At 32.0% G+C, this 18,511-nt stretch overlaps 1 protein-coding gene across 2 annotated transcripts in view; it reads left to right on the forward strand.

Moving 5' to 3' along the window:
• The first annotated feature begins 242 nt into the window (after positions 1-242).
• The window catches only part of LOC111052700 (moesin/ezrin/radixin homolog 1), a 64,687-nt gene continuing 46,418 nt past the window's right edge, over positions 243-18,511 (forward strand). For both annotated transcript variants that reach the window (XM_022339449.2, XM_022339451.2), the window contains exons 1-2: positions 243-376; positions 9,151-9,204. In XM_022339449.2, the coding sequence (XP_022195141.1) occupies positions 9,193-9,204 (12 nt within the window). In that variant the 5' untranslated portion in view covers positions 243-376; positions 9,151-9,192. The remainder of the gene's footprint in view (positions 377-9,150; positions 9,205-18,511) is intronic.

Genomic DNA, 18,511 nt, shown 5'->3' on the forward strand with positions numbered 1-18,511 from the left:
GAATGAGCCGTAGAAAACGCGTTATTGAGACGCATTATAGTGATTTGCAGTGCTCCAGTAAATCTATTCTTAGGATAGTACATAATATTGTTAATTGCGTCTACCACCGTAATATAAAATACATTATCCCCCATAGGCCTATTTGAAAAAATCAAATTCTATCCAATTTCCCGCTAAAATTTGAAGTGACAAGCTCCTGGAGAAGAAAACGTAGCAGCGCTGTAATCGCAGTCATGCGCAATCACAGTCGACCCACCCCACTTTCTATGGCGGCCATATTGTGCCGTGTGAGTTGTCAGTCAGCCAGCAGCGTGAAGTAGTGTTTTTACTCATGTGTTTTTCCATTTGAGTTTTTTTTCCTCAATCAATTTAATAAGTAAGTAAATCTATTTAACACCAAAATAATTCTCCTCCTATTTCTCACAAGATTTTCTAAGAGCCTTCATCCATTGTACTCAAAGTTTTAGGCTAAACCACCGGTTGGTCTCTTTATTTTTCAATGATCCAAATTATTTGGAACATTTAAAATTCTAATCTGCATCAGATCAATCTAAGTTCTTTCAATTGTTTTTATAAAAAAATTATCATTCAATTAGAACTACCTCCACCATAATTGAGTTCTGTAACATTGAATAAGTTAGCCAATTAACTCCATGTCACTGGAATCATTCATGTCCCAAGTTTTGCCATTGATGAGCAAGAGAAAGTTTTCAATTCTAAATGCCAAATATTTTTTTTTCTAAGATTGTATTACAATCCCATTGCTGAATATATTTAATATGAAGTACTTTTCACTGAATAATCCATTTTAAATTATCTTTAATAACATCTTTTCGTAAACCTTTTCAAAGGAAGATAAATCCATTCTCTTTTATTAAAATCAATATTTTTATTAACTAATATTTAATATGTGATAATACATAACAGTTTTTTATTTATTCTTCAGTAGTTTTCACAAATTTTAGTAAAAAACAGTTCTGTATTGAAGGTTAGGAATGTACATGCCAAGACTGGTTTTTCCACTGGGCTAACCTATTTATGACACATCGCCACTCAGAATTACCTGACTCGTCGCGATATTCAAATTCTTCAAGGTACCTAATTTTAAGGACGAGCCCTTCCTATCTAATCTTATCAAGTTGAAAGTTGATAATAATCTTTGTTTTTATGATATTTTACAATTCATTAAAAGTTTTGTAACTGGCAATTTGTTGAGCCATGAAAATTTGATGATTTTTTGTTTTACAAATAGGTTATTTACTGTAGTCCAGACAATAATAATAATAATAATAATAATACTTAGAGTGATGCACACATAAGCTCTTAGACTTGTGCATGAGTAATGAGTAAGAGGGATGATGATGAGAGATGACGAATACTTTAATAAAGTAAAAATTTTAGGTACCGTAGTCTGAAATTGACAATTCAATAAAGAAATAAATGTCATTAAATTTAAATAGATAGATTTTAATAATTTATTTTTACAATTTATTGAACGTTTTGAGTAGCACTGGCAAATATTAAGTAGCCTACCTTTCAGGCTAGAGGGGCTAAACCACAAACATTTCAATAATTTTTCTTTCAACAGTATTCACTGTAAACTTTAATAAACTTTAATTGTTACTTACTACCTAATTCTTATGAATTAAGAGTTGAAAGCAGAATTAAACAATTCAAACAAATTATTAACATTTTAAGTTTGTTTACAGATAAAAATGAAGTTTTGAAACACCCAAGTTCTTATTTTTTTGTTGAGCTCATTGGTTGACCCTCTTGGCAGAAATATTTTTGGGCCGCAAAAATCATTCAAATTCAACTCTTAGCCTTAACTCACACTTACGCGACTCAGGTCGAGAAGTAACTCGACTCCAGTCTAGAGCATTTGTTTTCAAATGGTGACTGTCGCGGAGACTAGAATCGACTGGTCTGCGTGTCACCATTTGGAAACACATGCTCTCGACTAGAGTCGAGTCTCTTCTCGACCTGAGTCGTGAAAGTGTGAGTTGAGCCTTAATGCTTTTGTACAAATAGATTCACAACAAATAACTTATTGTAAAACACTCACCTATCAAAAACTATAATTAAATTCTATGGGCGTGTGCACTAAGATTCAGTCGTTCCAATTTCTAATGGTCTCGGAATAGTATAGATTTATAATAATATGGATAAAATTTTCATCCCGCTAACACCGATCTGTCCACTCTCAGTGTGCATACACCCTGAGACAGGTGATACAGGTTTTACAGGTGATTCTCGCGCTGAATTAATTTTGCGCGTCTTCAGAAATTACATGACCTCTTATGGGGAACATCTATTTTGCTCATATAGTTAATAAAAGAATTTCTGAGACGCCCGTATAGTTGGGACCTAAGGATCAGGCCACACAGAAAGCAGTCTACGAGCCTTTATCTGTATCTTGGATCGCTTCCTAAGATATGGATATATTTTACAAAATGATATCTTATAGAGATGGCTCTGGGATATAGATATAAGTTTGAACATATAAGTTGGGATCGCAGTTCGCTCTCTGAAGTATGTGGTCGGGCTCTAAACAAGAAATTAGAAAGTTGAATTATCTAATTCCATTCCCTGAAGCCCGGCTATCATTCTAGAAATGGCTGTGACGATTTACGAAGAAAATTATTTACTTACGAAGAAAATTTATTTATCTACTAGATTGTTCAAATATCAAATTTTGTTTACTTTGCAAACTACAGTTTTGTTTTCAACTTGTCTTTAGTTTGTCTAAATAAAAAAAATGATTAAAAGTTTCCCAGTTATGTAGTTTTTGAAATTATATAATTACTAGCTGTACCCTGCCACGCTTCGCAGTGGCACATTGTGATTGAATGTTTATTTTTTTTCTCTGTGGCCCCCACTATATATAAAATATGTGTTGGGAAACCACAAATATTATGCTTGTTAAATAAATTATGAACATCTGTGTTATGTGAGCTGTTAAATCTGGTTTATTGTGCAATTACAAAACTAAAAGGAAAAATAATGTTTATGTGAGAAATAAAATGAAAAAAAGCAAAATTTTTAGAAAAAAGAAATTAAAATGAGTAAATGAATACCTATATATAAAATAGAAAATTATTGATGGAAAAAAATTAGATTCTAAAAGAAAAAAATATTTGAGAATAGTCTCTTAAAATATGTAATCCCTTCATTTTGTTTATATGATCAAATAACCAGCTGACTACTAAAATATTAGCCTACTTTGTATTTTAGCATGCAACACAGCCCAGATCGTATTATCAACAACACCGTTGTCAAATGCCGGTATGTTAGTAGAAAAGAGATAAGAATTTTTTTTTTATTTCTCGTTGTTTTATGATAGAAGGAAACATAGCATGAATTTGAAATAGAAATAAGATATTGAAACTATAAGATAAGCCGATCAGCTTATGAACTAAGGTTTGGAGGATTATGAAACATTGACAATTGAGAAATTATGAATACAAAAATGCAAGAATAAAAGCCTCAATAATTATTATTCATTACAAGATTGATTTACATCGATAAGATTATACTCACACTATCGACTGAATCGCCAATTGATTGTAGCACGGTACCGGTATCGATCCATTCACTGATTGAAATTACTACAATATTAACACAAGTAACACGATTATTTGCACTGAAACACGAATTTATTATCGAAAAAAAAGCATCGGTATGCTTTCTTTGTTCTGAATTGCGAAAGTAATTGAAATCCAATAATTGTACCGGAAAACATACGGTAATCAAGAGTGTAGTTTACCGGTACTCTATATTTCACGAACCTGTTGAAGCTGCGTTTTGAAACATGCGCGCTATCTAGCGGTCAGATTTTGCACTTTGATTGCAGCAGCGCTCAGCTCAAATCTGGCCAAAAATGTCCAAAGTTTCACCCCCTCCCCCCGGGCCACCCTGCGAGCCCGGTCAATTTTTTTTTTTTAATCGACTTATTTTCGCGAGCTGACCCCGAATGTGAAGTCAAAAATCGGAAAAATCCATAAACAAAAAAGTTAAAAATTTTCGGGCGAGCGTAGCGCCCCTGAAAATTGTAAAAAGTAGATAAAAACCATCCTTGATGCGGATTTTATATCATGTTAAAATTTCAACTCAATCGGTCCAGTACTTTTGGAGTTTTTGCATTACACACAAACCAACATAACATTTTTATATATATAGATTATGGAAGTATGCAGTTTGATTAAAACATTCGTCAAGCACAAAAAAAGTATTTCATTTAATTTGAATCTACTCCACCTTTATGATAATTCATCAAATCAGAACTATGGACTTTATGGTTGGAGTATTAGTGAAATTGCAAAAAGTTTTAATGTGATAGGAGTTCTTCATTTTTTAAATACAGTCGATTTGCAATTGTGATGATTTAATAACCTAAATTAGTAATGCATACTCAATTTCCAGAAATAAACATTGTGAAATGATTGCCATGGCTCATAATAATTATTATTCTTGGAAAACGTGTTATCTTTTTAAAATATTGCAGCATTAATAGTATTATTTATTGATAAATCAAAAAATCTTCATCATAAACTCTATATGAATAATTACATGATTTTCAATTTTGGTTAAAAATCCAGTTCTTTTATCAGTTAATTGTGTTGAAAATAGATAATGAGTTATTAATGAATCAAATTGTAATGTAAACATCACAGTGCTTGAAAGTCGTATGAGAAAGTTTCAATAATGTAGGTGCGCCTTTTGTTAAGTGAATAGCATCCAATAAGGCATACTAATTATTATTGTATCGCACATATAATCTATTGAACCATTGATTCAATCTAAATCAATTTTGTTTGCTAATATTTATCATTAGAATATTGTCTTATAGTGATAGTGACATTAGGAGCTTCCCGGACAATAATATTCTTGAGCTAGAGATAACATTGTTCTGATTGAATAGTTCTTCTAAATTTCTTCTATAGGTGAAAAATACCTCAATGTTTTCAAATCACGTCTAGTAACTACTTGCAGAATAATATTTAGTATTAGACCTCCGGTATTGCACTATGAATAATTAACTAATAATATTCTTCATTTTTATTTAATTTTTGTTGTAAATTTTAATACTTCACTCATAATTTTCAGAAATTAATTTATTTGAATTATATTCACAAACCATTTGATTCATAAACCAGGAACAAAATTGTAATTTATCTCTTCCTTTCGAGGCTAAAAACTCGATTCTTGTCATTGTCAAATACCGTAATGAAATAATAATGCTCTGAGAAAGTAGAACCAGTATTGCAATCAAAACTGGAGTTACCTTCTTAGTTGATTGTTTTGATTGTGTCAGTAATAGGAATGTTACAATATTCTTTGTAGCTTAGTAATCTATTGCAGATTATTCCGCTGCTTTCGACTCATTAGAAGAAGACTCCTGATGACAATTGAAATGGTATTTTAATTACTAGACAGATCATTGTTATAAAAATTGGGGTAACACTTATATAAAAAGCGAAATTTCCATTTTTTAACTCGGAATCAGAAAAGTAATTGGGTAAGATAGTGAATATACTCATAGTGAACACAGAGAAAAAAGGATATCCTTCTATTCTTCTACCGTTCTCTGTGTTGTGATTCAATAAGCATGACATTATTAAAAAGATGATTGAGAATTCTTCATTGATGAACTCGAAATTAGAATAGTTATTTGTGCAACTAGTGCGCAAAGTGACAGTTTGCTGCACCGAAAGAAACGTTTTCGCCACACTTGGATGTAATGAGCTGGTTTACGTGCGTCATATGGAGGCCGAAAGTGATTGTTTTCCGACCAGGCCGGTAAAACTTTACGGCCCTAGGGCTGTAAAATGACCTTGAATAACAGCTGATCGTGTCCGATCTCACAAATATCATAGAGATAATCTCATAACGACTGTAATAATCTATATAATTATGTATCGTGAATCGCGGTATCATGTCTATAATATATTTTATAAATTACTGTTTCATAATTTAATATTTATTATTGTGTTTTTGATATCAAACAATGAATACGATGATATCTCCATAGCCTCAACAATATAATGTTGGCTGCATTGTCCATTGTCAGAAAGGTACGTATCGCAAGTATTTGAAAGTGAAGAATCGAATTTGAAATCAAAGTACAATAATTGTATCAATATTTAAAAGTGAGGTAGAGTAATAATTGTTTCTTTTTTATTATCGAATTCCACTTCTTAATGCAATACAATCAACAATAATAATAGGAAAATACAGCAGAGATCTAAAGTTTAAGGTAAGCCTACTGGTGAAACTCAGCCTTGACTGAAAAATACCTAGTAATTTTTCCGTAATTCATTATTAAAACTTTTAGATAATTTTTCTTTAATATCAAACCATATAGAGAAAACATTAGGCCCACTCAAGATTGAATCTTCGAATGTTTTCTCTATTATTTAACTATTTTCAGAGCAATATTTTGTTGTGAAAATGCCGGCAAACCGGCTTCAAGTTTGCTGCTATAACTTACACTATATTATAGTAGCCTACATACGTTACCTGACTTACAGGCCTCTACAATCAACAATACCCAATGGCCGAGAGCGCAAAGGCGTGATACATCAGAACTCAAAGCTCAGTGAATTAATATGATCTAGGTTCGAACCTCGGTCATTTTTTTTGTCGAAGAATTTCGACTTTTATTAGCTATTTTTTATATTAGTTGCCGTAATTTAAATTTCAATAAATTTTTAGATATATTTTGAGACAAAACTGTGAAATATGCAATTATATTAATTTTTAATCACATTATTTCAAAATAGTAATGAAAATTCTATTCATCCATCTATCCATGAGATATTGCACCAGGCGCAAAGCGCGAGCTATAAAAATTCAAACAATTATTCGAAATATTAATAGTATAAAAATATTGTCACTATTGTAAATTATTAATTAGTAATATTGAAATTAATTGACAGTGAAAGTTGTCATAACCAAGATTCAAACTATCAAAATACGCTGTTTGAATTTTATTTATTTTCCAATTTCTTATATATTGGAAAGTTTTTTTTGGGTGTTGCGAAAAATAGCGTTCGCAACACGGGCAAAAATGTTTTTCCGGCTCTTGAACGCTTCACTCGACTTCGTCTCGAACTTGAAAACCGCGATCTCGAGCCGGAAAACGTACATTTTCGACCCTAGGTGCGAAATATACTATTACGCCCGAGCCGTAGGCGAGGGCGGAATGGTTTCTTGAGTGCAGCAGAGGAACTTTGCGCACGTATTTCACATTAAGTTTTTCCTACAGTTACCATTGAATATGAAAAGTGGGTAATTATGGGTAAAATTGCCTGAAATCCATCAAATAACTTAGTAGTGTTTGAATGGCGAGGCGGCTGTGTGGTGTGTGCTGTGGTGGCACTGTGCTGTTGCTGTCCTCGATATAATATATAATAGTAATAATTAGCGCGTTGTGCTTCGTTGCACCTCTGCTCACTATAGCAGCCACAGCAGTCACTGTTACCAACTTCATTTTGATTTTGCTGCACTGTTGCTCCATATAACCTACTAAGTATTTTGCGTTGCCATGTTGCAAATCTGGAGTGCAGAAAAATTTTTCCCGCACTAGAGCGGAAAAGTGATTCTTTGCGTTCTGTAATCAGTGCAGCAATGGCCACTTTTCAACGTAACTGTAGGAAAAAGTAATTTAGTAGGATAGTGGATATAGTCGTAGTGATTCAATAATCATGACATTTATTCAAAGTGATTCAATAGTCATGACTCTTACTCTCCATTGAGCATTTTAGAAATCCATAATCACAGGGTAATGTTTGTGAAGAAGAGACTGAAATATTTTACCTGAGTGGAAAGTCTGTTCCTGGAGAAGTTATTTCTGGCATTAATGAAATTATCATGATGTTATTCTCAATTATTTCACAATTTTGATTCATACAATCAAAATAAATGAGTTGTAGATTTTTTTATTTTTTGTGTCATTAGCATTGCTCAGCTGCTAGGGTCTCACTAATCTACTCATAAATTAAGTTTGTAGATCTGTGCAATCAATTATTGGTTTCTCGATGACATTCTCGATTGATTTGTCATTTAATAGAGTTGATTTAGTACCTATTTAATTTGAAATTCAATTTAATACTACTTTAAATTGTAATTAATCGACTTTATTTGTAATTTGAAAGAGCGTCTGTATTCATATTAGGCAATCAATGTGTTAGGAATTACGAGTGAACATTCCCAAGAACAGTGATATGAAGAATGGTTCAGAAGCTCATGAATGTATGACTGAATGTAAATCTGTATTTTGCCAAGAGCAGATGTGGGTTGTGAGCTGTTTTAGTTGCGTGGTCGTTTTCCCCAACGACCCATAAATCGAGAGGTGTTTTTACAACGTTATCTAATAAAATAGTTTGTCATAATTTCGGTCAATGTATATTTTTCTTGATTTGGATGCTATTATCTAGCTTATCTATAGCTTGCTGAAAAATATAGTATTTTATCCAGTTGCTCATTTTGTACATTTGTTTTAATAAGCGACGAGCACTTAGTATTTCCGTTGGAAGGGTGACCGTCTACTTACCAGTAGCACTAATCGTCAGCAATATTAATCGAAAATTACTAGCTGGTGTTTCAATTCAACCTCATCATCACTCTCTTATCAATTTTAAGACTTGTATTGCACCATCCTCCGCAAAACTACTACTATAGAGATAAAATTTTTCAAGAGATACAAGGATACAATTATTAAGACATGTATCATTTCTGCTTCTGATATGTATTTAACATACTGATACTATTGCAGTTTCATTATTTTTGCTTACATTATTGTGCTGTTTGAATATGTTTGTTTTATTGGCAGAAATGAAAATTACAACATCTTAGAAATACCCTAATAAAAGCAATACAAATTTTACAACATGGGAAAATACTGAAAATATTGCATCCGATCATTCACTGCACTGGTGTTTATTAACTTATGCTGTAAATTTCATAAGGATTTAATAATAAGGAAAAATATAGCTCTTCAAATGAACTCCTATTAAATGGCTGAATTATTTTTAGGGATTTATCAAATATTGCAGGAATGATTCAATCACCTCACATTTTTTGTCACTATCTAGATGAGACAGTGTTTAATAAACTAAAAAGTTAATGAACTAATTTTTTTTCTTCTAGGTGGTGTTCGACTCATCTTTGTCTATTTAACAATCCTCCAAAATGCCTAAATCGGTAAGTACAATGGAGCCAAAACGTTACCAACAACTTCGTAATAGTTTATATTTTTGAATACGTATTCATTCATTTTGAGTTTAAAACGAATTTTGTCAATATTTACTGTTGAGCAACTTCAATCGATAACAGGTTAAACCAGATGTTAGAAACATTCTGTTGTAAGCGATACGGGATTATATTCGAAACAAGCTTATTTTCTTGAATGACGCTCAGAACAAACTGTCTAAATCTATAATTATTCGTACTACATCAATTATCATTTGAATGAATGGAAATCGAACTATTTTTCTCTGGATGTATAGTTCTCACTTGTTATTTTTTGAGAAGTCATTCATCTAATTATTATCATTCAATGGTCTTACGAGAATAATCTTCTTTAATATTCTACTTTTGGAATTTACACCTCCCGTATATGGTCAACTCTCCTGTATGATCAGTATTTCATAGCTGTGATTTTTATATGAATATGAACTTTGTGTTCATTTCAAAGAATATAAAATTAACCTGTTTTATTATTTTTAGTAGCTGCATAAGGTCTAAATGACTCTGTTTACGGGTTCAGTAGACATGGTCAATTTTGGGGGCCAGTTAGTGTTCACTGGCCTCATGTGATGAGGTACTGTCACCATGTGAACAGTGGCCACCTCTTGTGGACACCATTACTGGCTGAAACTACTGTTCCTGTTTGCAGGGGATGTAAAATTTTCTGTTAGATCTGAAGAGACTATCTGTAATAACAGTAATTTTTATTATGTGGGTCACACAATTTTCTGAAGTATAAAAAGGAGGGCTCTTGTAGACCTTATCGTCCACCCATTGCAGTGGTGAGTCAATTAGTAAAGTTCAAGTTTCAAGTGAAGTAAGCTATGTTGTAGACTGTGCGATTTCGCTTGAAAACATTTAGGTTAGTTGAACTAAAGATTCGATTCCACGAAACATAATTTCAGAATACACAAAAATCTCTTATTAGTTTTATCTCAAATATACAGTTTTTGAACATGTTTCTTTAGCCAGCCACTAATTTGAAAAGTTTTCACTCAATAATTTGTATAATTGTCGAATCAATCATTGAACTTAAATAATATTGAGAATGTATTTTGTCATTGTAATTTATGAAAATTTGAACTCAATCAATTTTATTAGAAAAACATGTTTACATTGTTAGGTCCTGCTAAACCCGTGGGTTTTTCAGCAGGTGCCAGATCAAAACAAAATTATTCACAACGTTAAATTAAAATTAAGTAAAAAAAAGTAATAGCTGATTTGTCGTGAATCAAGAGTAATATACAATAAATGAAATAAAAGGATTACAATCATAATGAGAAATAAGAAACATAATAATTCGAATAAAAAGAAATAAGGAGTTAAAGAACTAAAAGGGGTTAAGGAAGGAAAGAAGGAGGAAATATTTTACACAATATTACCCAATTATTACTAAATTATTAGTCGTTCAACTATTTTGATTTATTTCTTTTTGAAAATTCAAACTAATTCTGTGCTTTGTTGAAGGGAAATTGTTAGTACGATATTTTTCAAACCCATCTTCAAACTACTGTAAAAGGAATTCAGTATGATGAGGCGGATAAACTGCTACTATAAGTTCAAGTTGGCTGTGCAATTGTCCGGTTACTGATAACGTATCAGAGCGGTCGACCTTCATTATTCTAATATTGAGAAAATTTGACATATCTATTAGTTGTTTCATGAATGGTAATGTTCTAATAATAATTTCAAAAATATTATTTGTTCATATGTTTCATCTAGAATATTCCAATAATTATTTTGAAGGAATAACGAAATTATTCAACGATTTAAATCGATCCAATGCCCAAAACCAATAACTTTGCTGTACTTTGAAGGTTTGTTAGTCATATCAGTCGAACTGTACTTGGCTAAGTTGCTGTCTGAGTGGCTCTAATACAGTTGACTTGTGCCCGAATAATTATTATGCACTCAGAAAAGATTATTAAATAACCTCATTTCATTTCCCCAGTGCCAGACTATCAATAATGAAACTCATTAAGCTTTCTCGAGATGTCCTTGTCTAAGAAATTATGACTGCATGTCTCCGCTTATTCATGAGCTATGTACTTCTATTCTTGTCTCACATTTTATCAGAAGCAATAAATGTCATGTGCTTTACTTGAAGAGCAAAGTTTCTGCCCACCTTTCCCAGCAAGCAATCTCAGTTTTTGAACAAATATAATGAGATTATCCATATCTATTAAATTTTTGTTTCTAGTTCACTCCCAAATTCTCTTACATGTTTCCCAACAATGTATTGATAGTATGTGTAATAATTTTCTACAATGTAATTTCATATTCTTGTGAAATGATAGATTATTGAGAAAGAGTCTTTACTAACTCTACAAGTTGTGAACATGGATTGGAGGTATATAAATTTGTGGAATGATCATAACCCAGGTAGCAATTATTTAATCATGAATTTCATTCAATTTATTGTAAATGAAATGAGAAGAAAAAACTATTAGGCGGAGTTAGGAGTTCAAGTCCTCTCTACCACCCAACCTCTAGATACAAATATGATTGTACAGGAAATAACTTACAAAGTTTTGAAGATTTACAAGCTGTTGACGCAGATATAACATTTTAATTTATTGGTCATGAATTTAGTATGCTTAATACTTTATTAGTTTTCATAGTTTATACAAAATAGCTAGATATTCCATCTTATCTACAATATTGGTCCTTGGGGTGTTTTATGGCAAATTTAAATAAAATTGAATTTATTGGTTTTTAATGTTGAAATTCTTTTTTGCTTCAACCATAATGCATTTATTTATTCATTCATTGGATAAAAAATCACAAAATTCGAAAATTGGAATTAAAAAACAGGCGCTAGCTCAAAACTTCTTCTGTTCCTAAATTTTTTCCAATAAAATTTTCAAATTTAAAATCCTTTCAAGCTCATTTTTCTTAACTTTATCGTCGGAGATTAGTATGACAAGATTAGTAGGTAATGTACTAGGATAATGATTTCACGATTGACAGGTATTAGTCCTTATTTTGTCTCTTGAATTACATACATTTAAGTTGTGAATTCAACCAATTACTGATCTTAATGTAAATGTCAAATCGTTTTACAGCACATAAGTCCTAATTAATCGTTTGTTAGCTTTTATGCACGTGGATGGAAATTCTCAAATTTGAAATAGTGCTGTCTGTTGAGTTTTCGCCTTCGCTAACAATGTGTGAAGGTCTGACAGGTGTTATTGAACGGATGTTGTTAACTGTTGAGGTGAGGTTCCTCCAATGACCGGTATCATCAGTTTCTTTCTCAATTGATGTTCGTTTAGTAACTGAATTCTGCCAGTTTCCGATCCGATAAACACAGTTTATACTTTCTTCAATATTAAAATGAGACTATCGTGATGAATTTCCTTGTCCAGAGAATTGCTACAAACTTATCCTGTGACAATTTTGTGGAGAATTTGATACTTCACCCTGGTTCTCTTTTTTGCAAACTAGTTACTTCTGCGAGTTGCGGAAACTGAAGGCAAGATACTGTTTATAACCTTGCTCCACATACATGATTTAGCTAATATTGAGCGTTCGTAAACAGGTTCTTGTTCATTAATATATCAGTTGTCAATATCTAATAGATTAGTGAGATTGAGACTTGTGAGATAGTGTGAGAGTAGTGAGATATCTAATAGACTTGTAAATAAAGACTTTTTTACGCTTCAAATTTTGTTTTGTTACCTTTGAAAATACCAATTATATATTTTTTACTTGCAAACACGTTTATAGGACTGAAGTTTCACAGTATAAACCTAATAGTATCCCACTAATACATGACAATATCTATCAGAAGTAAAAGGAAAACGCGTTTGAAGTTATCGGCATTATTATGTTTATCGACACTGTCAAACGGAAATATTGCTCAATCAATAATTCAGTTGACTCAATGCACACGCCCATCTCCTTTCAGTGCTGTTGAATGAGCCACTGTTGTCTAGTGTGATTGATTCATTGTCATTCATTAAAATTTTCACTGTATCAATCCAATTCAGACAGCCGACCACTCATTGTTGAGTAGCTTTTAAAACAAGGAGTTCATTCATTGATATTTTCTTGAGAAGAGTATTTTAAATTCTATACTGTTTAATGTTTTGAAATCTATACATTCCAAACAATCTACCCATCTTATTCCTAAACCTATCTTCATGATCAGCTTTTCATTGCTCATTTGAGTGACGAATTATCCTTTTTGTTTTCTTATAGTAAACTGTACCTTCAAACCCAATTTTATAAGAAAGTCATCAAAATTTCTGACTATTAGTTATTGTAGTTGATAATATTGTTCACGGTTTACTAGGCCTGTAATATACTTTCTAATACTCTTCAATGTAATGTATTCACTTTACTTTGTAATGTACTTTCTAATATTCTAAGAATTTCAATTATTCACGAAAGAGCCTGCACTTGAATAAAATTGTTGGAATCCTAACTCTTTTATATAGTCTCTGAAAGTTCATTGATGATCAGAACCCCATTTTACGAGTAAAATTTCATAGTTTTCCATTGAACCTTCATATTAATATTCCATTCTCTTCCAACATAACTTTGAAATTGCTTTGTCAGACTCACCTTTACCTCCAGTCATTCACACAAAATGATAAAACTGCAGACTATGGTTCACTGGGTTTAAATCTCTCATATGATTTTGGCTTTGAACTTGGAAATCTAGATTTCCATAATTTATAACCCTTTGCAGACTTTAAAGGTGCGTACAGATATACGCGCCGCGAACATGAGCAATTCACTTTTAATCAGCTGACTATATCTGTATTTTTACAGAAACGGTAAGATAGGTACAGATTATATAAAAAGCTTGGCATCAGCTGATTAAAAGTGAATTGCTCATTTTCGCGGCGCGTAAATCTGTACGCACCTTGAGAGTAACGTTTTAGGGTGTGATCACATTGAATGCATGACCAAGCGTGCAGATGAGAAACAATATCTGGGAAGAGCAATAGGAACACTCACACTGAACGCTTGCACTTGCAAGTCACAACGTGTTTCAATGCCACTTTACAAATTTTTGGTTTTCGGCTCATGAATTATATGTCGTGCACTTGCACATATACGCATTCAATGTGATTACACCCTGAAGGTGCATTTTCGTTTGTGCGTAAACTTCCGCAGTCGACGACGACAAGCATTGTTGACATTCATAGTGTCAAAATTTCAAGTGTGCTAAAACAGCTGATCAAATAACTTTTCATTATGTGTCTTTATTATTAATGAGTTGAACATTTCTAATAATATCAACATATTGCCAAGTATAAGCTCAACCTGCCCCATTAAAACATAATTGACCACAATCTTTCAGGTTATGTAGACAAATTGAAATCTACCCAATGTGAGATTCTCTCCCTGTCGTGGTCGACGACGGCATTTACTCAAAAACGAAAACCCAGCTTTAGTCTTGTCGAAAAACTACAAGTTAGCAACAGTGCAACACCATTAGAATGCTCGTACAAATAAAACCTGCACATTTCTGACCGTTAAACTTTTGGGACGAGCCGCATGTAATTTGCATGTAAATAACAAACGAGAAGAAAATCCAGTTGCCAATAGTGGATGCGCTCAAGTATCATTCATGTGATATACTCTTCACATCCCTGGCTGAGTTCATAAGATTACTTATAAGATTTGTATATGTGTAAGTAGACACATACTCATCTAATGTGTGTTGGTAGAGGTGTGTAAAGACGGAAGTGGCCGACAGTGAGGACGACCAGTTGCCGGTTGGCCCCCTCCCTGCTCCCCTGCCTCCCTGAACCCTTCAAATGGCCTCTTCTCCATCGCTCCTCTACGATATATGTATATAGTAGCGAACTGTATACGAGTGAACTATATAGATATAGTTGACAACTATAATAAAGTGATTAGTTGTATATAGTTGCTATAGTGAGATTCACATGAAACGCTATTCCTCATAAATAAATAATCAATGATTCCCATTCAATCAATGCTGACAGTTTGAAGTGGGATTATCTTAGCGCACCTGATGCTTGCTCTTCTTTCAACAATTTCCTCTTTACCTCTTTTAATAGCCCAAATCGGTCCTTATCGAAAGATATAATTAGCTTGTGACAATAGAAGCCATATTATTCAATTTGAATTGATAAATAATAATAATATTGAGTGACCTGGCTGGCTCAGGTCTGGTGTCAGAGTTTTCAGGCCAAACCTTATCAATTATTACCCATTATCGTTTCAAAGAAAGCCTTAAATACAGTCTTTTGAATATTTACCCGTATAAAATTGAGGAATTTTCTGAAAAATCTCCACTGAAGCTTAATGCTATACATATCCTAATATGTATTTATTTATTTATTTACATGCAAAAGCTCACAGAATAAATCCATGCAGAGCCTTATTGACATCAACTAGCTTAGTCACATATATTTGATGCAAAATAAGAATGAAAAAATAAAATAAAATAGTAAACACAATTTTTGAATACTAATATGATTCTAAGAAGAGGTGAAATGAGGCGAAATGAAAAAAACAACTAATGATAATAGAAAATGAAGAAGAATGAAATAATAATAAAATAGAGTTAATAGAGAATAGAGGAAAATAGGACTCTAGAAGAGAGAAAAAAAGAAATAATGTATAATACATAATGTATTATGTATTATCATTCATTCATCCTTCATTGTTTCCATTTATATTAAGTTGACGTTTCATACATCACTAGAGCTCTGCTCTATCAAGTAATTTCATGTGAAAATTATGTACCTAATACATAAATAAATAAAACTTTCAGGGTCTCTGAAATGGCCTAACGTATGTTAATGACATAACTTGAGTAGATTAGGGGTGACTTATTATGCCCAAAACTGCCAATTGTATTCAATATATAAAAGTAGAAATTGCAAATAATTTCTTATCGGCTTGCTATGTGAGGGGATGTACATTATGTGACTTTTTGTCTTGAATGGGAAATTTATTGCTAAAAGTCTCTGGAAGAGACAGTTATAAAGTTGAAGTTGGTAAAGTTATAGTAGAAGTTTTTTTTTTAAAGTTAAAATTTGTATTTCAATCTATTATTTTATTAATTTCAAAAAAGGGTACTATAATTATATTTTATAAATTATAAAAGTTATAAAAGAATCAGAAACTAGAATGTTGCCTGTTTATTTGACGTAGCATGTCTTGAGAATTTTGTAACTTGTATAATTTATAAAATAGAATTATAGTACCGTTTTTTGAAATTAATAAAATAATAGATTAAAAATACAAATTATACCTCTTTTTAAAAGAACTTAATTATTATACATTTTGTATCCACACATGGGTAGTTATGTCAGGAGAATAGAACTGGTATAAAATGGTACAGCATTAATGTTAGCAGATTTTATGGCATCATGGGTGGTTATTCATCTTTCAGAAGTTGAATGTGTTGTAATAATAATCAACTACAGGTACTGTATGAGATAGATGACTGCTAATACACACGGAAAGCCGCTGATCAAAAAAAAAATGTTGTTTGTAACTGAACAAGAGTTCGAATAGGATTAGGATTGATTGAAGAGTGGGATAATTTTTTTAATGTTTAGAATGATTTATTCAAGGTTCAGGGAAGTTGTTGTGAATATTATTTCGCAAAGATGGGTTCTAAATCGCTTTCACCTACTAATTTTTAACCGTGATGTTTATATAATCTTGTGACTTACTACAACGGATGGATTAGTCTAAATTTTGATCTGATTCTTAAACACTTGTAGGAAATACATTGTATGGGCGGCTTTTTTATCTCTGAGAAGTTGAATGTGTTGTAATATAATCAATTACAGGCATGAGACAGTCACATGGCTGCTAACACACGGGAAGCGCGGTAGCCGCTTTTGATAGATAAAACTTATCAGTGAACGCTTTTCATGATGTTTCTCTGTTACTCACCAACTTTTCAAATTTTTTAAGTGATGTTGAATAGCTCTACCATCACCTGTATGCTTCTTTTCCTCTCCATACATTCTAATTAATTCATTATTCTCTTTGAATAGTTCAGTCGAGTTGCTGACGTATTGTAAACCGTGCCTTAAAATACTTGGCGGCAAACTAATATTATGTGGAAAATACTGTCCTCATATTGTGTGCTTGTTCCACCAAATCTCATTAACTAGCTACAATCCTGATCTATCTCTTCAAATTACCACAATAATTATGTTTTTAATGACGGATGACGCTCACATAAGCTTTTTGCTTATGCGGGGGGTAGCCTAATTTGTTTCAGTGTAAATTTCTTTTTTCAGAGACAATATCAGTTCATTTTACTAGATTTTATTCCTTTTATTAAGCCTGATTATTTTTTATTGTTTATATATTAAATCATTCATTGTACAATATACTGTCATCATAATAATATTATGATCAGGGAGAAAAAACTAGGGTGAGCCTGTACTATTTCTCTCCCAAAAATATCGATTAAAAGTTCATATTGTCCAAATGAGGTTATGAATCACATCACTGTATAAAGACATAATTTTCGATCCAGGAAAAGTAATTTGAATATTTTGAATTTGGAAGGTTGGTGAATAAAATAAAATTAATTTATACGTCAAAGAAAAAAGATTGAAAAATAATTCACTAATTCGAGAAATTTGGTCCTTGTCCAGAATGGACGCATCAGGTATTTTAAAATATATACTCAATCTATTCCTTATAAAACATATAGATTTGATTCAATATTTACAATCATTTGCTGTTATTCATTATAATAATTTTTCAAGCTTTATTATATTTTTTCACCTTTGTTTATTCGTGAGTATTCAGTGTAGATTTTTTTTCAAAGATTCTAGTAATTTTTTTTTATTCTTCCTGCATCAACCTATTCTCTGTTATTTTATCATTATAATTTCTTCAAGCTATTTTCTCAAAATTTATTTCTTTATATCCCTTTAGAAACTAATCTCTCCCTTTAGAATCTAATTTCTCATTACAGAAGTAGAATTATTATCAATCGGCAAATATCTAAACTATATGGAAAGTGAGAAAACTGCCATGTTGCCATCATGTTTCAGCAGTGGCTTCATATCACAGGAGGCCGGTTATCATTTATAGTGAATCATTCAAGGCCATTGAGCAAAATGCTGTTTCATTAGCTTTAATAACGTGTACTTTTTCTTGTTACTAACGCGATTGTCAACGAAATAGTCCTTGTCATCGTTGAACTATACGTTTATCGTTTTGTTTAAAAGGAGTAAGGGTACCACTCGATCATTTTGTTCAAGTTTGGCTTGACATTTTTGTGTAAATTAGTCAACTT

The sequence above is a fragment of the Nilaparvata lugens genome, chromosome 2 (genome assembly GCF_014356525.2).
Source record: "Nilaparvata lugens isolate BPH chromosome 2, ASM1435652v1, whole genome shotgun sequence".
In the NCBI taxonomy this organism is placed as follows: Eukaryota; Metazoa; Arthropoda; class Insecta; order Hemiptera; family Delphacidae; genus Nilaparvata; species Nilaparvata lugens.